This window comes from Budorcas taxicolor, chromosome 19, assembly GCF_023091745.1.
Source record: "Budorcas taxicolor isolate Tak-1 chromosome 19, Takin1.1, whole genome shotgun sequence".
NCBI lineage: Eukaryota > Metazoa > Chordata > Mammalia > Artiodactyla > Bovidae > Budorcas > Budorcas taxicolor.
In genome coordinates, this window is record NC_068928.1 from 9,252,482 (window position 1) to 9,275,918 (window position 23,437).

The following is a 23,437-nucleotide window of genomic DNA, read 5'->3' on the forward strand; positions in this document are numbered from 1 at the left end:
TTTTAGGAAGCTCTCTAAAACTGATTCTGCTACGTATTAAATTTTGTGAATCACTGACCTCAAGGGGCCAAATAACTTGAAGAAGTTTCTTTACTAACAGGTCCAAAGAAAGGAAGGAGGCTGGGGAGTCAGAATTTAAGATCATTTCCCAAAAAACAGGCTCTAGTCAGGTGGAAAGAGCAGGGGCTTCCTATTATTCTCCATCATATTAAACCTGTAAATGACCTCAGAATTCACCAAGGCATGGAACTGAGTGGATCAGATAGTGTGCCTTAACGCTTCCTCATAGAAGTACCTTATAAATTTTGTATTTCTACAATTCTACTGTACAATGTGATTTAACACACCCTTTCAAATAACCACTGTTTACCATGAACAAATAACAATGCCGAGCAAATGATAAAGAAACTTGATTTTGTTTGCTCTAGTGCCTTTTTTCTTCTAAAGGATTTAATTTCTTTAAGACTGAGCTTCTTTGAAAATACTGTCGACCTAGGTAAAAGAAAGGATTTACTGGAATTTGTCCTCAGCAGGCTGGTGAATCAGAAGCTGAGCCCAGGATGCAGTACACGCGTGCACATCCTCAAGGCATGCCTTCTCTTTCCTTTCATCCATGCTCTTCTAAAGCTGCATTCAGAATCAAAAACTTGGGTGGAAGGACAGAGGCAAACCCCAAGTCCAAAACATGAAAAGGGGATAAGAAGGTGACCCAGAAAGCTGAGCAAAATGGAAAACGAAACAAAGAAAGTAAGAGGCGTGAGATCAGAACTTTCTAACTAACAAATCATGGGGACCCCAGTCAAGTTAATTATATAAGGCCACCCCCTCCACCCCTGAATACCCCTTTTTCTCTGGAAGAATATCTTGGGCTCTATCACTTTCCTTTAGCTGAAGTTAAGCAGGGCAAGTGTTAAGACATTGCTTTGTAGAGGAGAAGAATACAGCTGCTTTATAGTTGGGATTCTGGTGTGAGGGGCATAACCTGGGGCCTTGACGCTCACCCGTGATTACGAGCAGTATAGGGTTTGTTTCACATGTTTACTTAACATCTGTGGCCTAGTCTAAGTTTTGCTCCTATGCTTTGTGGAACATGGGCTTCCCAGGCGGCATTAGTGGTAAAGAACCTGCATGCCAGTGCTGGAGACATAAGAGACTCGGGCTCCATCCCTGGGTCGGGAAGATCCCCGGGAGGGGGGCATGGCAACCCACTCCAGGACTCTTGCCTGGAGAACCCTATGGACAGAGGAGCCCGCCTGCCTACAGGCCACGGGGTCGCAAAGAGTCGGACAGGACTGGAGCAACTGAACGTGCACATTCTTGATTCATATCTAGGAAGAGAACTGCTAGGCTGGAGAGGATGCACACATGTGGAACAAACTGCTTCAGCAACAGCAACCTCACAACTAATCTGGAAAACTTAAAATACACTCGTCAAGAAAGGTGCCTCTGTAATTAAGATGCTTAGAATACGCTGTGCTTGGTTTTCGGTTTTCCTGCACTGTCTTCTAGTACCAGAATGCTCAGGAGGAAGACAAGTCCGTATTTTCACCTCTGTAAAACTCTACTTATCAGAATAATTCTAAAAGAGGCTTGGTGATTTCATTCACTAAACACCTAGACCACTCAGTGTGTGCCTAGCATAAATCTGGAATGTAATGAAAACGGCAAAAAAGTCAATGGATGAGAAGATGAAGGAAAAGAGGCCAGTTTTTTTTTAAGCACTGAAAACAGTTTTCTCCCAGAATTGGAAAGGAGTTTTGCGGATCGGCCTTGTACGCACTGCTGTGAACACCAGTAGAGACTCGGTGTACACCACACTCGGCACTGATAAATACTCACGGTGGTATTTACCTCTAGTATATGTCTGTTATCATCTTAAAGTCTCAGTCAGTAAGCACCTTGAGGGCAGGAATGCTTATAATTTTCATGCTCCTTTGGGCTCAGCACTGTGGCTTGCACTTGGGATCTAGTAACACCGAATAACTTTAAAACTTCACTGGAGGCATGAGGTACACTGAGGACCAAACTGAAAGTCTGTCTGGAGGGACTTCCTTGGCGGTCCAGTGGCTAAGACTCCACACTCCCAGTGCAGGGGGCCCAGGTTCAATCCCTGGTCAGGGAGATCCTGCAAGCTTCAACTAAGACCCAGCGCAGCCAAATATGTAAATATATTTAAAAAAAAAAATCAGTTTGGACTAAAGGGGTAATAAAAAGGTCAATGGTTAGTTATAAAGCTTTCAAAACATGAATTGTGGGTAAAAAAATTGAGCTGAAAAATAAATTTCCGATCCCAGATAATATAATTCCTTCCTCACTGTTTTATTCCTGGTGAAGGGTTTTCTGGGGGGTTTTTCGCTTCTTTTCTTCTTTTGTCCTTTCAGCATCATTCAGGTACAGAACAAAAGGAAATGAAGGGTTTCTATGCTGCTCTAGTGCTGAAAGCTTGAAAGGCGGTCCCTGGAGCAGCCTCCAGTGTCCATCCCCGGGGGCTTCGGCCTCGGTGGCTGTGCAGAGAGTTCAGGGCTCCGGTGCCACCGTAGGGCCAACGCTGGACGCCTGGCTTCTAAGCAAGAGAAATGAAAGGCTTCTTCTAATATAATAACTGACGGCCTCTCAGTGCCGTTTGAACTGTTTACAGACTGAGTTAACGATTACAGGCAATGTGTATCTTGGCCAGGCGCCCGAATTTGTTACCCACCCATCAGATAGTATCAAAAGAGCCCTTGCATGCCTGACTGGAGTCCTTCCAAATCACCTCACAGGGATGCCGGCACAAAAGGAGGAGTGTTCAGAATGTGCTCTCTCTCTCTCTCTCTCTCTCGGGGCCAGAGTAAGAAAATCAGAGTACTGAGCATGAAGCAGGCACTGAGGGGCCGAGCTTCAGGATGGTGCGGGGCTGGGGAAGGGTCAAGGTCAGCTCTGGGGTCAGAAGAACCAGATTCTTTTCGAAGTGGTTCAGGAGGTGTAGGCAGGAGTCTTCACGGCTGACAGCTAGAGGATGATGGGGCTGGGCCAACTAGACCTTGAGCTGAAGCAGAAATCTGCACTGCCACATGTACAGAAACCTGGAGGCCGGCAGACCTGCAAGGCTGGGTTTATTATTGTAGGGTAGCAGACGCAGGAGGAGGGACAGTGTATTGTTTTTTGTTTTTCTTTTTCTTTTTCCTGAGAGCAATGTACCAGTTGAAAAAGAATATCACCTTGAGAATAAGATAGGATGAGAGACTTCAAAAATGATAGTAAATAAACTTAGGGGAAGTTAAGGGTGACCCTCTTCATTAGGGTAACTCCTAAGAGACTGCCATCTATTTGAACACTGTCAAAATGTTTTTTACACAAACACATTTGAGTTTCAGTATGAGTATTAATCATGACTTGCAATGGGAAACCAGCTAGCTTATGATGGGGAAACAGACCTAGCACCAATAACGCCAGAAACGCTTTCTGGGGTCAGCAAATAGTAAAAGAGCACTCAAGCCAGGGAACATTGAGTCTAATTGTCTTTGATTGTACGCTGACTGACAGCCTTCAAAGGACGATAGTAGAAACTTTGACTACTTCTTTATTAGGTACCTATTGGCCTCTGAATACATTTGAAAGCAGAGGAAATGGAGACTAAGACCTATAAGTTTGAATATAAGCCAATACGTAAGACAGTTGCATATTTAGTCCAAAATTATTATTACTGCAACTCTCTCAAAGGGGAATACCTATCTTCAAACTCTAAGGGGTGGTTAGATTTATGGCTTTTTAATTTCCATACATGGTCTGATGTCGAGGGAACAGAGATTGTTTAATATCACAAAATGCTCTCACAAGAAAATCTGGGGACAGTGGATGCAATTTATGCTCTTCTATCCATGTGCGTACGATAATAATGTGTGAGATCATTATTACATGGTGTTTCCTTGAATTCCTTTGCTCCTTCCACTGGCCGTGGTTGTTTTCTTCTCCCGTCCTAACTTGCTGGTGATGCTGCTATTACGGAACAGTGAGTGACCCACACTGTGTAGTGGGAGATGGCCCTTCGTGTTCAAAGACAATTCTTCAGACTATCTACTTTGAGGTGGAGATGAACTTGACATTACTATTTTGCTTACAGTGTAGGTCAGGAAACTGACTGATTTTTGAGATTCAGTCTAATGTTTTATATTTTCTGCAACAGAAACGAGCATTTACTCACACCGTGCCTTGAGCAGAAATGCAAGTGGGTGTTGTTGGAGTGTTTCCAGCATTCTCTGGGCTCCTACCTAGTGAGGGCACCCTTTGCTCCTAGGGAAAGATTAGAGTTCATGTTAAGTTTTAAAGCACAAATTTTAATCTTGGTTGCACTGAAACTGTAGGGAGAAAATGAGTCAGAAGGTAAATTTGAGAAGTAAAACTACAAAAATAAAACCTCCCCATTGATGGTGAATTTTATGAAGAAATTCCAGACAATCCCAAAGAATCTAGCCCCAAACCCTTTGAGAAAAACAGCCTCAAAGAGGAACAGAACGCGTCTCCGATCTTTCCCTATACTGGTGGTGAAAAATAACTTGACATCAGTTAGAATGAAAAAGAGTAAATACAAATGGAGAGAAATCATTCGAAAATTATTAGGGAAACAGAAGAAATCAAGCGAGAAAGAACTTTTCTTTCGCAGTTTTTAAATGCAGAAAACGACAGTTGGACGATCCTCCTCACACAGCGTGGCTGAGAGTCTACCTAGAGTGCTTACTATCCCCGGCTTAGGGCACTTACTTTGTAAGGGAGATTAATGCACAAGAAGTTCAAAGCAGGGCTGCAGAAAGATGGAAGAACTTGAGGAAGTGACTCACGGGGAAGGGCAAGGGCCACCTAGATGAACACCTTTGAGGATAACAGCGGAAGACCACGGTGCGACAGGTGCCGTTCCAGTGACTGGGCCGCTGCTGACACACTGGCTCCACAATGCCAGCTGCGTCTTTGAACTTCAGGGCCCTTTATGGAAATGGCACCCGTTCATCTTCCAAATCCTCCCACCTCCAGGGTTTCGAAAAATCTATGGAGGCTCAATGGTTCAGCTCTTTTACAGATATTCTGCCTTATCTAGAGAGCTGAAACTCTGCCATAGGGTTCTCCAAAGTGGGGCATGGTGCTGAGTAGGCAAGTATATCAAGAGGAAAACAATGTTCCTTATCAGGTTTCCATATAGTAGGTTTGTTTGGACAGATTGACAATATATGGAAAATAGATAAGAAATACTGATTTCCTTCTTCATGAGAATATTACTACAAGCTCTTTGCCTTGGTACCTAGTAAAACTGGCAAACATTAAATAGGATGTTATGGTAAGTTCCCTAACTTTAAATATACACATGAGTCAATTATTCCAGAGATCTGGACCCATGGCAAGATGCATCCAAACCTACTATCTTAGCAATAGCTATGAAATTATTCCTTATTTTGAGGGACAGTTTACTGCCGTGTACCCTTGAACTCCTATAGTCACAGCTCCCTGATAAGCAAATCAACCATGGCAATGAAATTAGAAAGCCATAAAACACAAAAATCTGAGAAACATTCTTTTGCAAGGAAGATCATGTAACTTAAGTCTTTCACCATAAAGATCAAGTGTTAAACCAAAAAAAAAAAAAAAAAAAGACTGGTTTTGCAGCTTGAGAAAGAAAAGAAATGTGGTTTCTCTAGCTAAAAGTTTTCTAGATGATGTTGGAACTTCTGCTTAGAAATTACTTTCTAAACAACTGCAAAGGGATGACTGTAAACATTTCCTCAACCGATTATAATAAAATCCTCCAGGAAGCTGCTTTACCAGTAAGGATAGAGAAAACCGCAGATGCTGTGATTTCAGTTCTTTTCTCTCATTTTCTGTATTTTGTAATTTTCTCTAAAATCTAAGCTTTCCTTCGATAGGGAGGGGAAAAGGGTCCTTTTCTGATGGGAAGGCACAGCTGTCAGCATGCAATCTGGCATGCAGTCGCCGGTTGATGCAGCCTACAGAAAGCAGTCTCCAGGTGAACCACGGCAGCAGCACACCGACGTGTTCAACAAAGTGGTGGGTGTTTGATGACATCCACCGAATACACAGTGAACCTGCAACACATGACATGGAAGGGAGTGGACCGGCTCATCGGAACACCAACTGAGTAAGACCAACGTAATACGGAGGATACAGAAGTGACAACTTTCCATAGTGAGAAGAGACATTGGATCTGACACTGGGCACAGATCTTCTTTTAGTGGCTATGAGATGAAATGAGATTAAGGAAACAGAAGGACCATCATGTGGGTTAAAATTCTTAAGGGGCGAGACAGCCAATGCAACCTGGGTGAGATGAGGGAGCAAGACTTAAGAAACTTAGCTCCCACACACTGAATCTGAGACAAGGCTGAAACAGACAGAAAGACATCAGTTTGTGGAGAGATTAGACCTGATTGTTTGCTGCTAAGTGATATTAACTAAAATCATAAGTGGAAGAAGGGATTTCAGGAAAGAGAACCGGGGTGGGGTGGGGAGAGTGTACTAAATTTATCCATTCAGATGTGACCATCTTCTCAATAGGCAAAATTTCTCAAAGGCCAGGTGATTAATTTGGCTGCAGCATCTCCAAAGGCTGCTGTTTTCAGACACTGGTCCTAGGTTTGCTTAAAGGAAGGAGTTTTCCCCGTATTTTCCCCGTATTTTCAGTCCTTTGCATGTGTATCATACAAACACGTATATTAGCATAGTAGATTTAGGGTGGTTGTTTTTACATAAAGCTAAAGATGATGTTAATTTCAAATAATGTTCTATTAGTGGTTAACAAACACCATTCTCATCTTCAATTTCTCTTGCGTTCCTTTGGCTCTGATGGAAATCTCAATTCTTTTTCCGTCTTTACATTTATTTGGTGACACCTAAGCTTAGAAATAAAAAAAAAAAAAAACCTGTCTATGCAGAGATGCTGAAATTAGGGTGGGGACTAAAAAAGAAAAAAAACAACTCAACTGCAAAACTAGAGGGGGGAAAACATATGCGTGTATAAGCAAACTTAACTGTAGAATAAGTATTTTAAAAATTATTCATTAACTAATTAACTAGAGTTATGAAGATTGTGTCCACTTTTTTACAAAACATACAAATCCCACAAACCCCCCCAAATAAAAAAGGACTAGCAGCATTTAAAATAAAGAGATAATAATTGATAATTCTACAGTTCTCAAAAAGAACTGTCAGTCAGGGAACAGGATATTCTGACTAGCACAAGTTCTTTTTTTTTTTTTTAGCACAAAGTTCTTGAAGATAGAACGCACAAAATAAAAGTTTGTGATTTATTCAACCCTCCAAAGACCTGAAGGAAGTCCTTTTAAATTCAATTCATACTAATGAATCCCTTTCATGTTTTTTTTTTTAATTTAAATTTTTACAAAATGTATTTCTTTGGGGCTGTGCTGGGTCCTGGTCGCTGCACAGGTTTTTCCCCCGGCCGCCGCGAGTGGGGGCTGCTCTCCAGCTGTGGTGTGGGCTTCGCCCGCAGCGGAGCTCAGCTTCTAGAGCGCGGGGCTCCGCGCTGCAGTTCCCCGGCCCTAGGTGTGAGCGCAGGAGCTGTGGTGCACAGGCTTCCCTGCTCCACGGCATGTGGGTATCTTCCCAGACCAGGGATCGAACCTGTCTCCTGCACTGGCAGGTGGATTCGTTACCGCTTGAGCCACCAGAGAAATCGTGAAACCTTTTCTAAAATGTGTGGGTACTGGGACGTCCCTGGCAGGGCCCAGGTTCAATCCCTGGTTGGGGAACTAAGATCCTTAAGCCATGGTGCAGCCTAAACAAATAAATGAAATGAAATGTACTTTCCCATTTAAGTACATTATACTGAGCATAATTTAGCCTTTATTTAGTATCTTTGATATCTTGTAACACTAGAGAGATATCATTATAGTCATTTTTAGCATGAAATAATTTATATTCTGATGTACAGGAAATTGGAATGTACAGGATCCCTAGAAAGTATTTATATTATTTCCAGAAGCTCTTTTAGTATTTGTTTTTTAGATCTTTTATATCTGCTTCATTCTTTTATCTCTAATTCATAAGCAAAGAATAGAAAAAAAAAACCCTGGTTAATTTGGTATTTATTCTATTTAATGAAAAATTTCCTTTAAAACTCTGGTTCCAAGGTAAAGAATAGAATTGGAAATTAAAAAAAAAAAAAACCAATCAAAGTATGAGGTATTAAGTTTGCTACCAAGATTGGCAAACGTGAATAACAGGTGTCCAAAATAGAGATCTCTATTGTTCATTTTAAACACATTTTAAAAAATGGAGGCTAGCAGTTCATTCATTCTTAACACACCATATTGCTTAGGATCTCAAGACTTTGTCCAACAGCCTCAATAAATGTATAAAGATACCAAGAGGTAAAGGTCAAAAAAGGAACTAAGAACATCAAACAAGACCGCTGGAACTGACCCAAATCATCACATGCTGGGCTCCCCTTTTTAATGATAATAACAGTGATACTGAGTGTTTATCCATGACTTTATTTCAAAGAGCTTCAAACACTTTGCAGACATCTCTCACTAATCTTTACTAGGCCTTGAGAAGAAAAGTTTTCCCCAAGGAGTACCTTCAGAAAAGGATGCTTCCCAAAACCAATAGAAGAGAAAACATTTGCCTCTTTCCATCATCCCCCAAACACACTAGCCTCCGGACTCCCACTAGGCCACACTGCCATTGAAAGGGACTATAATACCGTGCAAGTGTTGAAAGGCTAATAATGGTAAGTGAGTTTGTTTCTAAAAGAGTTAGAAGCTACGTGTGTTTAATCACAACAGCGAACAGGCGAGTAGAAAAGATGAGAAAACCCATAATTACGTTTATCCCATTATTTACCTATTTGTGGGGGAGGTTTCAAATTGGTAAAGTTACAGGATAGAATACAGATTTTCCATACTGCATAATATTAGTCCCTGAGATGGCTCAATGATTATCTTTACCTGAAAACGATTTCCAGACCACAAATACTTGATAGGTGCTATGTCTGAAACTGCGTACTCTCATTTTGATCTAATACTTCTCAGATGGGGGGCTGGGAGTCACAGGGACTTGTGGGATAATTTCCAAGCAGGCTGTAGAACCTCATCTGCTGAGCTTCAAAGACCTACATGTTGGGACCAGCACAGTGCACGTATAAAGAACTGGGTGAATTGGTTCCCTTGATAATCCTGAACTCTTTTTTTTTTTCCAGCCCTTGGAAAATTGCTGCAAAGCTGGACAGCTGAACCTTCAGCAATCTGAGCAGCTGTTCCAGGGTAGCAGTCATTAAAACAATACTCTAAAAACTTCAACAATGGAAATGTAAAAGTGATGTACAATACAGTTCTAGGATCCTCTGGGAAGTGAAAACTTAGACAGCAGCCGTTTTACGCTGTGTCAGTGACTATTACCTCACTGGCCACGGAAGGAAGGTCAGGAGTGGGCTTACCAGTGCGCAAAGGGCCAGGAAGGGCGCGTGATTCACCACGGCACAAGGAAGGCAGCTACAGAACTTAGGCCCCCACCCTAGGGCCTCCACACTGTTAGCCACTCTAAGTCACCATGGCTATCTGCGGCTATGTTACGGTTAATCTAATCAGCTCTTTGGCCCACAAAATTTTTAGTCGAGAGCTTAGTCTTCTTCGCTGCATGAAAGACACAAATGGTCGGCCTTAGGTATTTCGGGATAATGCCAACTGAATTCAAACAGGTCAACTGAGCCCAAATCAATAACCCTCCAACTTAATAGTTCTTACAGTAATTAGGTGAATAAGACACAGTTCACGTCAAATTACTATTAATAATAGTACCTTACAGTTGCAATGTTCAAAGACCATTCTCATATATTATTTGACTTCAACTAGGCAGGCTATTTATTACTATTTATCCCCACTTTACTCATGAGGACACAGACTCAAAGAGGTTAAGCAAGTTTCCTTAAGGTCACAAAGCTAAGAAGGACCAGAGCTGAGACTGAACACAGGATTACTGAGAGCTCTTCTCACTGTAGGATGCTGCCACTCGTTTTAGAATGGACTTTATGCCTTATTATCACATTATATCATCATATGTGGATACTGTGGCAAAGAGCACTATTTGGTGGGCATAATTATCTTCAATTACCTGATTGGTGATAGAAATTACTCACTTGAGGCCAGAAGGTCTCCAGTTATACATAAAGTTAGAAGATAATGAAGTAACTCTACCCTAAGGGAACCCAAGAAATGCTCTGATAATTCAAAAGGAGAAAAGTCCTCATCAAGGGAGTTCGATTGCTTCCACAACTGCCTAATCAGACAGCATTCAACAGGTGGCCCACAGGGTAATTTACATTTCTGGGAAAAGGAAAAAGCAGCAGGGCCAATGGCAACTCCTCACTCCTGGAAATGCTGCCTGGCGTTCTGACTTCAGAGACACGTTCCTGATGTCTTTTGGCTAGATCATACCTTCCGTCATGCTTACTAGGTGTATAACTGCACAAGAAAACTTCCAAATAATAAATTATCAAGTGATTCATCATCATTAATCAACCCTCACAAAAATCTTGAAAACCAAGTGGACCAGTGGACCTCCCCCATTTGATAAACAATAATCACTGAATGCTGTGCAAAGACTACCTTAGAAGTCAATGGGAGAACTAGCATTAGTCTTCCTGAACTGGAACATCCAAGTTCCAACTTGGGGTGTATGCACCCACTGTCCGGGTGTCAGCTACTGTAGTTTCTGGGTAGAGGTTGGCAACAGGAGAAAATCAGAACTTCTGGCAGCATTTACAAGGCAGGTGCAGTCATAAAGAACTTGACTTTTGATTCCATTGTCTCTGCCAGGACAGGTGGTTTGGTAGAAGTATGGAATCCTGCCAGACAGGCTCCAATTCAAACATCCCTTTAGAAAACAAAACAATAAAAATGGAAACAAAACGCCAAATCCTGTTCCATACCTTGAAGACTGATACTGCCTGAAAAACGGCATTTTCTATAATAACATTAATTTGGTTCAATCATACATCAACTCAGGAAGAAATGACATGACGAAAATGAAAGGTCTACTGCAGGTTGGGTGCTTCCCTTATATTTCAAGTTACTCCTGTATATAAGCTAAAGGGACACACATTTCAGTGAATTTTCTCCATATATTCTTAGTGTTTAAAAAACCTCAAACCAAGTGTGAACCCTATATAAACTATGGACTGCAGGTGACACTGATGTGTGGGTTCATCGACTGTGAGAAACGTGCCGCTCTCATGGAGGATACTGATGATGGAGGAGGCGCTGGTGCATGGAAGGGGGGGGGGCGGGGTATATGGTTGATTGCTATACCTTCCTCTCAGTTTTGCTGTGAACCTAAAACTCCTGGGCTGTGCCATGCCATGCTTAGTTGCTCAGTCATGTCTGACTCTTTGCAACCCCATGGACTGTAGCCCACCAGGCTCTTCTGGAATCATGGAGTGGGTTGTCATGCCCTCCTCCAGGGGATCTTCCCAACCCAGTGACTGAACCCAGGTCTCCTGCATTGTAGATGGATTCTTTACTGTCTGAGCCACCAGAGAAGACCAAACCTAAAACTCCTAATAAAATAAAGTCTTGGGACCTCCCGGGTAGTCCAGTAGCTGGGACCCCACGCTCCCCGTGTGGCAGGTGCCAGAGTTCAATCCCTGGTCGTTCACATACTGCAACTCAAGATCCCATGCGCCGCAGCCAAATACGTAAGCATTTAAAAAATAAAGTCATAAAACAATCAAAAATAAGTAAATGAAATAAAACCCCTCAAAATTACAATCTAATATCTGCATAGGAGTAACACAGGCAAGTTAGCACCACTGAGTAGAATAAAAACCTTTGCTAAATCCTGCTTACCCCACCCATTCTGACTGAGTTTCCTAGTACTATAAACTAGTGTACTTAAAATTTTGTGAGAATGGTCAGTTAATGAGTCCATCAAAGAGGCTGTATTTCTCTCTTAAAAAAAAAAAAAAACTATAGCATGTTAGTTCAGAACAGAGTAAAATATAAAGAATTGTTTCTGATGGCAAGGACAGATAACTGACATTTTTAGCAGGTCTGTCTTCAGGGCAAGCCTTTGTGATTGATGATGTAGGCTCCTAACCACAAGGAGGCCACAAGAAGGCCCCGAGGAGGAATGCCCAGAGAACCCTGTGGGGGCACTGTAGCCACCACTGCTGAAATTGTGAGCATTTTTGGTGTTCCTGGAATTCTATTTCCAACCACTGCTTTGTGGTTGCAATGAAGGGATAGAAAGAGATTGGAAATCTTCTAGAGCAACACTCTTTTCTGTTCATATTCACAGAGCCAAGAGTAAAATAACAAGAATGTACTTTACCCAGGGCATAATTCTGCCTAAATCTGCTTGATCCATCGCTTTATTTTTCCTAATTCTTGTTTTTGTTGTTGTTAGAAGTTAGATAATCTGCAAATGGGTTCCAGAAAAACTGGAAGAAATTTGTGGATTCGAGAGAAGGATATTTAAGGAGCCATAATCTGAGAACAATGCCCTGTAAATGTCCCGAAGCGCAAGAACCAAAATATCAAGTGAATCATTATCCTTACCCAGAAAATAATTTCTTAAAGTTACAGGCTTAATTTTCCCTAAATGATAATTTCTCCCTAGTCAGGCCCCAGAGATGAGACTGTGAAGCTGGTGCTTAACATGGTCGTGCCTTTTTACGCCTGACTCAACCCAACAGTTTAAGTTCCTCCTTCATTTACCTGCCAAGACCTGAGTTCAGGCCCTGGGGTGCTGAGGGTTTCCTTTGTGGGAGAAAATGACATCATCAACACCTCGGAGGCAGTGGGGGAATGCAGGGAATGCGGCTCCCTCCACTGGTGATATCATCAACCGTCCTGGGAGAAGTTAAGAGTTGAAGTACTGAAGGTTAAAAAAGAGGGGGTTTTGTTTCGAGTTTATCAATAGATTTTGATGTTCCCTAATATTAGATTTTAAAAGGGTAGGTGGAATTTCCCTTTGCTAAGAACGTCAAGAACTAAACATACAGGAGTTAAGTCCTGACAGAGCTGCTCAGCTCATTTGTGTCTTACTGGGGTACCTTACATCCAACCAAGGAAAAACAGAGCCTTGGTTATATTAGGCTCTCTCCCAGTCCTTAAATGAGTATATTCTTTGGGAGACTTGCTAATGTTGCAAGTTTGCATTCAAAATAAACTCTAGGCACTCACATAATCCCCCAGTCTCCTCCAAACTTTCTTTGATGTCCAACAACTAAGGACAAGAATCTTTGATTAGAAAACAATTTCTTTGGTTGGAAGAAAATTCTTTGCAGGGCGTGAACAGCAGGAGAAAGAAAAGATTTTTCTGAAGTGCAAACTAGTTGGAAACCCCCTGGGGAAAGAATCTGATTCCCAGTCTTTGAGAGGAACGGGCCTGCCTGTACAAGCCGCCTCCGCTGCAGGCCTCTGAGAAGGCGCTTTTGTGTCTACTGTAGGGCCCTCAGCAACAGCACGGCAGCCCTTCTCTTTATTTTTGCCAGCGGAAGTTTTCCAACTCTGGGGACACACAATGCAGAAAGTCACGGTTTAATAACAAGGCACAGTTACTAATCAGATGGCCCCACTTTCACTCCTTCCAAATGCCTCCATATGCTCACATACTAAAGCTCTAACCCCCAACTCCACACAGGAACACTCATCAGCTATTCTGAAATTTCATTTCTAGTCTAATATTCAGCTTACTTATAATAATTCAACTTTACAAATTATTTTAGGAGCAGGTTCATAATCTTCCTTTTACTACAATGGTTCTGGGCTATCTCTGGCTTTTACAAGCCTTTCCAAAGGTTTGGTCAGATTCACTTAGACATAAGCTCATCGTTGATGTCAGTGTGGTTTGATCACTGGGACAGCCTTGATGAAGGATTTAGAATAAGGGTCCTCAATCTACTACACGTATTTTAAAATATAAAACTCCTCCAAAAAAGTCTTTTCTATGTGTGTTAACTGAATGTAAACACAGTAGAGGACCAAAGGACTAAAGTGCAACTGAGCCTAGAGCTTAGTTTGGCTACTAATTTGTTGTGTGACTTGAAGGAATTTGATCAGAATTTTTTGTGACCAAAAAAATCTGTGACCACCTACCAAATAAATTTTATCTCAAGGGGAAATAAATAAGCAAATTACATGTCCTTTTGTTTAATAAGTCTATTTCTGAAATAAATATAACCTCTAAATGTCTAGAGCTGGAAAGAAACTTAAAGGTTATTTTACTTATCCCACCAACCCTAACCCAACAGATGAAAGGTTAAATGACTTGCCTTTATCTTTTAAATGCTCACAAGGTACCTGTGAACTTTTCGTATGTCCAAAGGGAAACAACTAAATTTCAAATAATCTCTGACAACAATAAAAATATATGATGTATACAATACAGTTTACTAAGGTCACAGTAGGTAATAACCTAGTGTTTTTGTCATAGCGGACAGGTAAATTATACTAAAACCAAGAGAATGAGAATAACAGTTAATATTGACTAAAGTCAATGATAATAATAAAAGCCTTGGTATTGAAGGCTTTTTCTAAATTTTCTAAATATAGATGATATTCAAATATTTTTCCTCCAATTAAATAAATTAATTTTTAAAATACTTTTCACCTTCTATATAGTCCTAGTGTTTATTTTTTCTTTTATGCAGTTTATGAAGATTTAATGTGAGCCAATGAGATTATCAATTCAAACAGAACTCCCAATGTGTTGAACTCTGTTTAAAGGTAAAATTTTTTAATTTTACTACAATTTAACAGGAACTTCTCATTTTAGGAAGCCAGTTTGCAATTTGAAAAGAAAGCCATTGTGTTTAGTTATTTGGACCTCTAAAGAAAATGCTACTGATGAGTATTATACATACAGGAATATTTATACAGGCAATATTATAACCTATACTTAACTGATAAAAGTGAAAATTAGAAGGTATGACTGTTTGGGCTGTAACTGTCCTCTAGATTTCAACTACTTGAAGTTGCCTGGGTTAAAATTTTACATTTTTTGTTTATTTTTTCTTCAGTCATAGAGGACCTCGAGACAGAATCACCACAGTCATTTGAATGACTCCTGAGAACATGGAAACTGGCACTGTAATGCACTTACGCCTGCACTTCTTGTTTGGCGTTCATCACGTACTGCTTTCCACTGGTAAAGCTGTATCTCCTCAGTCGGTCTAGGCAAGGGGGCTGTCCTTTGTATTCCCATAGGACATGCCACAGAGTTTGGAAGTGAAGACCCCACAGTAGAAGACCCCAAGTGTAAGACATGGAGAGACTCCAGAGCAGCCCCCACTCTCAATTAGGATCTTGGCCTAGAGTTCATAAAGAGCCTCTGTTGCTTTGAAAACGCAATCCAGGACAAAGGCCACCTGGTGCAGTGACTCCACGGCGTGACTTACTATATCAGGCAACGGGTAAAGTAATGCTAAGTTGCAGCAAGGTATTTTTCTGTCTGTTCACTTGCTTTTAAGCATGCCTTCTAGTTGACTAGGGATCAAAGACAAAAGAGACCCTATGGCACTCCATAATATCTTCTTAATGGAATGTTCAGGGAGAAAATCTCTGCCAACATCTGGTTTTTAATCTTCCCACAATGACCCAAAGAAGTTTAAAATAAATAAATAAGGTTTGCTAAAAATGCTGGCCAGTAAGACATGGCAGTAGATTGGCAGTTCTTGTGACTGGCAAAGCACTAATGTGAGTTTATTTCTTCCTCTGTAAAATGAAATGATTGGATTAGGCTTTTTCCTAACTTGAAATCTGATGATTATATTTTACAAATGGGGGCTATTCCTCTGCCCTCCCACCCAAAACTGTATTTTACCCCAGGTAAGGAAAACTGAATAGGACCTAATTCCAGTAAAAGGCCAATAAAGCCATTCACAAAATTTAAAAAGAAATTTGGCCACAAGATTTTTAAACTTAGATTAGCCAATATGATTCTAAGTAGAAGATATGACAGTGAAAGAACACAAAACTGGAAGCATGTGAAAGATTTTTCTTTTAAGAATGGATAATTTGTAATACTGTAGAAAGCAGGAGAAAAAAGAATGGAAATCTATGATCACTTTTTAGGGAACAGCAAGATTAGTAGGCATAAAACATAAGGTCTTCAGTCTTATCCAAATTATTCTACAGAAATAACAGCAACAGTGTTTCTCAATTTTCATACAGTTAGTTATACACAATAGTACCCTTTTGATATATTAGCATGCACAGAATTGATAGGTAATGATAACTGACTATTCTATTTAAAATTACAGTAATATATGGTTGATTTCCACCTTAATAGAAGTGCTCTAAATTTTTAAAAAACAAACAGGGGTCTTAAAGATAGTTATATTGCCATCCTGAAGAAAGATCACTGCTTCAGATTCAGGATTGAAATATCTAAATAATATAATTTCCTAAAAAATGTGAGACTTTGTGTTTACAATTTTAAAAACCCTAATTTAAATCACTTTGATTATTTTGGTGTTTCTGAATTTGAAATTAAATACAAACTCTAATATATTAAAAAATATCAAAAGAAAATGAACTGTAATGTTTAGAACCCAGATAAAAAGAAGAGTATGTAAAGTAGCTTATCTGTTATTTAAAAACAAACACGCAAGAAATAATGAATGTTTTTGAAAGAGATTCAAAGTTTTCTGTTATAGCAAACAGAAACTGAAGGGTCCAAGGCCTCCTACCTTAGGAAAAGCAATGGGGCTTAAAGGACAGAAGACAAACAGATGTGGAAAAGTCTAGCCTCTGTTCTCTGACTTCAGGGACCAAACAGGCACACAGGGCCACAATTGTTCTGCTTATATCAAAACAAATTAGTAAAACATCTTTTATTCTTATGTGTCTTTGAGTGAAACCACCATGATGAAGGACTGTAAGGAAATGGCACCCCACTCCAGTATTCCTGCCTGGAAAATCCCACGGACGGGGGTGGGGCAGGGAGCCTGGCGGGTACAGTCCATGGGGTCGCAAAGAGTCGGACATGAATGAAGGGACTTAGTGCACCTGCACACACAGGCACTTCTTGATGCAGTTTCACTTAATATTGGGAGAGCACAATTCCTTAACTACACATAAGCAGTCTTTGTCAGATACCAATTTTTGTATCTAAGGTCATCTTAGGTCAGGCCAACCTTCTTATAACTGCACTGTTAATACCATTGTCTGTCTGACTTCTACTAATGTATACAAAGACTTTTCAAATTAAGTAAACTCAAGGTAAGTTAGTTTTGAGAATTTGGTTTCATTTCTGAAATAACTGGGATTATTCTAGGATAACAGCTCTTAATCTAGAATCTTTGCATTCTTACATGTGTCTCAGAGATTCTCTCCACTGGGATTTTATGCAAAATTGTACATTAAGTACATACGGTCAATAACTTCCATCACATTTTCAAAGGGGCCAGTGACCCCCTCTCCAGAAAAAAAGATTGAAAGCCACTGTGTTAGGGTATCTCAGGATCAGAATTGGGATTCACAAGCCCCAAGGACTAAGAAGGTAAGTTCCTTTGGATGCATGCTAATATCTTATAACCGGGTTTCCCAGGTGGTTCAGTGGTAAAGAATCTGCCTGCTAATGCAGAAGACATGGATTCAAGATCCCTGGGTTGGGAAGATGCCCTGGAGGGGGAAATGACAGCCCACTCCAGTATTCTTCTTGCCTGGAAAATTCCATGGACAGAGGAGCCTGGTTGGCTACACCCCAGGGGGGTCGCAAAGAATCAGACATGACTGCGCACAGCACACATGCACATACCATCTAATCATCACAGATTTTACACCAGTACCCCAAGACATTTTTCTCGGAAAATGAGAATTTCCTAAAAAGCAGGGATTGGGCTAGTTATTAAAACTAAGTAAGTGCTGTGTAAAGGATATTGATTACACCAAACAAATCATTTATAGCCATGTTCACAGTTTGAAAATGACCATCAAGGAGACAGTACAGTGTCAGTGATAAGCCAGAGGGAGAACAGAGTGCAGCATGCTCTCTCAAGCCCAAAGCATTCACAATAATTGACTGCAAAAAATGTACTTAAAAAATGTGATGAGCTAAATAAGTCTGTTTCATCCTAGAGTGATCTCTGACCAATCACAGCCACTCAGCACCACCATAATGCTCCTTATATTCATTCAATAAATATTTATTGAGTACCGCCTATGGGAAGAGCACCAAGTACACTAACACCCTGTTCCCCAAAACACAGCTCTGAACTGGAGAGATGAAAGCCCTGCTTTCACAGAGCTCACAGCCTCCTGAGGGGAGACAGCATAAGCGTGTCACACTGCAGGAAGTTTCTAAAGCAAAGCCAAGCCCGGCGGAGAACAGGAGCCCTGGGGGAACAGGAAGAGCCCCTCAGAACAGGGCCAGGAAGGCCTCACTGAGAAGGCATATTTCACACTTGGGGCTGACATCTGAAGGACTAAGAGAAGAAAGTGCTTGGGATATAAGTGGGACAAGGAAGTGGAAAGGCCCTGAGGTGGGAGCAGGCCTGGCTTAGCTGAAGGACAGCAAGGTCACAGCGACTGGAGCAGAGTGAGGGGTGAGGAGGCAAGGGGTGCAGGTGCCAGGCCAGATCCTGCAGGCCCTCAACAGCTCATTGTGAAAACTCTGGCTCCAACTCCAACAATTCTCAACAAAACAATGAATGCAGGTCAGAGTCAGCTCAGAGGGCTTTTGAGACATAAAGTTGGCACCCTGCTTCATCAATAGCTGAATTACCAAATTGAGCAACATAGGTCCCAATAGAGGATATTGGGACCACATCCCATGTCTCAGCCATTGACAATATTTTAGCTTTCGAGGATTTCCCTGAGAAAAGCACATCCTTGGATATCGTAAAAAGTGGACTATTCATCTATCTCCTGCAAAGTACACAGGGTCCATTTATTTCTGAGTGACTTTGTTCTAAGATAATTAACTTGCTTTCTCTCTCATTAAGTTTCCTTTTCTATAAAATGGAGTATCACCCGTATTTGGTTTGCAAGTATTTGTGAATCATTTTAAGCTCCTTGGAAGAAAATCACTACAGAAATTTGATGGAACATCATCATACACTTCTCTAACAACAATACCCTGCTATCAATTCTGGTTCCTGACAGAATATTTATAATAGTACATTGCTCATTTATAACATCTTTTCCTCTAGTGTACTTAGTAATTTGAAAGGAGTAAGCGAAGGGGGGAAGCACATAAAATTAAAGACTTCTCAGTGGATAAAATGTAAAGGCTTTTTTTAAAATTGAAAACAAAAACAAAACCTTGAGCCTCAGGGATATCTTTAAAACTGTATAAAAAGTTAACTATGACTAATTTGTAGATAAAGAAAATTACAACACACACACACAGTTTACCACAAAAACCAAGGAAATGCCTACCCCTGGAATCAGCTCAAAGGACACTAAATAGCCTGATAGGGGCAATAACCAAGGGCACAGCTCATTCATTACTTCCTACAACCAGAGAGATTTATGAATTTGAACTTACAGCAATTCTGCTGGATTTCCACATGAAGTACAGAATGATTATATATACAAATCTGTCTGATGGGTACTTTTACATAAGTGAGATACCTCCTTAACCTGAAAAATTATCAATAAAAATATCTGCAGCTTCCATCTCTCTTCTGGGTGCCACGCTTCGAACAACAAAGCCAAGTCAAGCTGTGATCCCAGGAGGCAAGCACCTCAGCCTGCTTGTGTGCACAGAGGATTTACATCCGATAGTATACTTCTGACTACATTCCAAAGTCAATCATAAATTAACTGAATTTTCTGCACCCCCACGAACATAAATAACTGAGAGTTGACTGTACTTCAAATAGGTATACTTCTTTTAAAGGCTGGCCTCAAAGCAAAATTACAAAATCTTTGAAATCTCTGCTTCCAAGAAGCTCTGACTTGAGCAATGACAGTTAGATGCATGCGACTTCGAAGTTTATTATTTCATGTTCCTATGTTAAACAACTTACTGTTATAAAATGAAGAGAAAGGTAATGATAATTGTTACACTAAAACAGATATACCAAGTAAATAACATTCTGATTTACAAATATCTTTGTGAATGAAGCACAAATGAAGAGAAATGGAAGAAATATATATAGTTTGGATTAACTGCAGAGAACAATACTCATCATTTGCATTCTCTTCTCTTCTGGAAATAAGTTTATCATTTATATGAGGCCTACCCTGGTGTTCATCTGCAGCATTTTTGGTGCACAAAATTCTAGAGGGAGAACAGCATGAGCTCTGGGGTTCAAGCTCCAGCTGAGCCACTTACTTTTAGACTTTGGCAAATAGCTTTGAGACTCACTTTGAGCCTCCATTTCTTTACCTATAATATGTGAAAATAAAAGTACTGTATGTCTACTGTATGATATCACTTATATGTGGAATCTAAAAAATACAACAACTAGTGAATATAACAGCAACAAAAAAACAAGCAGACTCACAGAGAACGAACTAGTGGCTCTCCCAGTGGGGGCAGGGAGGAGGAGCGGCAATACAGGGCTGGAAGGGTAGGAGGTACCAATATTACGTATAAAATAAGCTACAAGGATATATTGTACAACACAGGGAATAAAGGCAATACTTCATAACTATAAATGGAGTTATACCTTCAATAACTGTGAATCACTATAGTGTCTGTTTGTAACATATGCTGTCCTGTGTGTATTTAGTCGTGTCTGACTCTTGCGACCCCATAGACTGTAGCCTGCCAGGCTCCTCTGTTCATCGGATTCTCCAGGCCAGAATACTGGGGTGGGTTGCCATTTCCTTCTCTAGGGCATCTTCCCGACCCAGGAATCGAACCCGGGTCTCTTGCATTGCAGGTAGACTCTTTACCAACTGAGCTATGAGGGAAGCCCTGTGACTTATATAATATTGTACATTAACTCTACTTCAGTTAAAAACACAATTAAAAAACATCTGCCCTAATCTTAAAAAAAAAAAAAAAAAAAAAAAGGACTGTCTTTCTCTCTTGAAGGTATAATGGAGATTCAGTGAGCTAATGCATGAAAAGTGCGTGGCACAAGTTCAGTTATACAGATGCAAAACTATCTTGTCACCCAACTACTCAGTGGCAGGGTTGGAGCTAAAAGTCAGGTCCCTTTAGTTACAGTTTAATCACTTTGTCAACTGCAGTTTGCTATACAGAATTGTCTCTCTGGCTTTGGCCAAAACTGAAACTATGAAGTTTTCTCTTCCTCCCCAAAACGTTCACTTCAGGCCCTGACTACAAATAAAGTGAGAATGCAAAGATAGGATAACTGTGTGTTGACTAATAGGTAAACGAAGGGGCAAGCAGAGACACCGAGCAAGGGGGAATTTGTCCAGGAGGTGTTCACTGCTGCTGGCCAAATGCTGCAGTACCACAGCTTCCACTGTAGGTCTGAAGCCTCAGGGCAGCACATTCTAATCTTGATGATAACTCTAACCTGGAGTCTAAGAAAATCCAGGACAACCAGCTAAGCAAGAAGAATGTGATGGTTAAAGAATCAGTGACCTCTCCTGCACTACACTAAGATCCTCTTGGGCTTCTGCTTTGAGGAGAAGGAAAATGAATTTTGGGCTGTCCCTCTAAGTCACGTTTATTAATAAAGAGCAAGAATTGAGAAAGAAAACCGGACTGTAATCATTTTTAGAAGTGGTAGCAACAGTATTACTAAGAAATAATATAAACAAACATTGATAAGAGGTTAACAAACCAGAAAGCTGGACAGTGAGACAGCGCATAAGCTCCAGCTCATTTTCCTTCTACAGTTGTATAAACCAGGAGAAAAAAAAAAAAAGAGTATATTCGAAAGAATGGTCAAAACAATAAGAATAATAGTGTAATCGCTACCAGTGTCTTTATCACACTGCCAAGCAATTAGTTTCCTTGGCATGAATTTGTGTGTGTGTGTCCCCCCCACATTCTGCTTTTTCTTTGAGATATAACTGATATATAACACTATATTATTTTTAGGTGTATAATATGATTTGACATACATATATATTGTGAAATGATCACCACAATAAGTTTAGTTTACATCCATCATTACTCATAATTATAAAAAAAATTGTTTTTTGGATCTGGATTTTTGATGGCTAGTTAGGGAAATATTGAGATAGAAGACTGGTAGAAGGTTATCCTAAATATAAACATTAAATGGGAAACAGATTTAAAAAGGAGCAGGAAATCAGAAAAGAGGGAGAGACAGGATTCTGGCAAATGTAGAGGAAACCTAAGAAGTAGACACTTTAAAGACAATGGCAAACCCGCACAGGGATTTGAAATAATACGGTTGTGCAGAGAAGCGGCTCTTGGGCCAAATAGGAAGGAAAACAATATAATTTGGTCAAGACTAAGATGGGGAGTTTTGAAACGGAAAAGAGACGATTTGAGAAATGAAAGAAATATGGCCAAGGCAACACTTCCTCTTTTATTTTGACTTTCTTATAGTACTTTAAAGAGAATATTATAATTTAAGACTCTGAACATATACTGTACAATAGATATAACTCTTGGTAAAGAGAAAACTGAGGAATAAGAATCAGGACAAAAATTCACCAAGACCTGGTCTTGTACATATAGTCATCAGATGAAGCTGAGACAAACAAAATTATTTTAGGAGAAAGTTCTATGGTCTATTTTATTATTAAACAGAATAACAATACTTGGGGCACACTGTCACAGGATGTTTCTCTTTAAGGAAAATCCAAATTGCAATACAAATGAAAATCCAGTTAATTTGGTCCTTATGAAATAGTACATACACTGAAATAACTGAACAAAATGTAAAGACATGTCAGATTTTATGAAACTTCTGGAAATTACAGAAACCACAATAACGCAGTCATCATTATTTTTTTAAAATCATTGTCCTCATAACTTCACATTTCCCAATGCATTGCCTGCCCAATTTTACAAAGACTTCACTGCATCTTTGAAGATAATCAAGCTTAACAGGCAGCTAGAATAATTCATAGGTAGAAGGATATATAGAATTATCCAAAATTCTGCAACGCCAACAGAGAACACTGTCTTCGGATTTGTGACACCAGGGGACAGACATCCACCAAGAAAGCTAAAGTGCAGCAAAGCACAGCTCTAGGACATTCACACAGAACTTGAGCTGAGTGGAAGGCTTGGTTAACCACAGTTGAGTAAACCTGTGCTGCAGTGTAATCTGATAAGGAACAAACAGCATGAATTCTAGAAGTGAACACCATGTGTCCCTAACACGCTAGACTTCTTTGAAAGAGTTAATCAAATAGTGGATAAAAAAGAACTGATGCATCTCATTCAAAAGTTTTTTTTTTAAGTCTCTCATAAGAGATTAAGAAAATTTAGTAATTATTGTGGATTAAAACTTGATTAATAGACAATAAACCAGGACCAATCCTGAAAATCTCCAGAGATTAATACTAAGCTAGTATACAAA

The 23,437-nt window shown here is 40.2% G+C and overlaps 1 protein-coding gene across 1 annotated transcript in view; it reads right to left on the minus strand.

Annotated features, from left to right (window-relative positions):
- RNF43 (ring finger protein 43) overlaps positions 1-23,437 on the minus strand; it is a 65,910-nt gene that overhangs the window by 40,280 nt on the left and 2,193 nt on the right. The window contains exon 2 of the mRNA XM_052658664.1: positions 4,186-4,272. Within this exon, the coding sequence (XP_052514624.1) occupies positions 4,186-4,272 (87 nt within the window). The remainder of the gene's footprint in view (positions 1-4,185; positions 4,273-23,437) is intronic.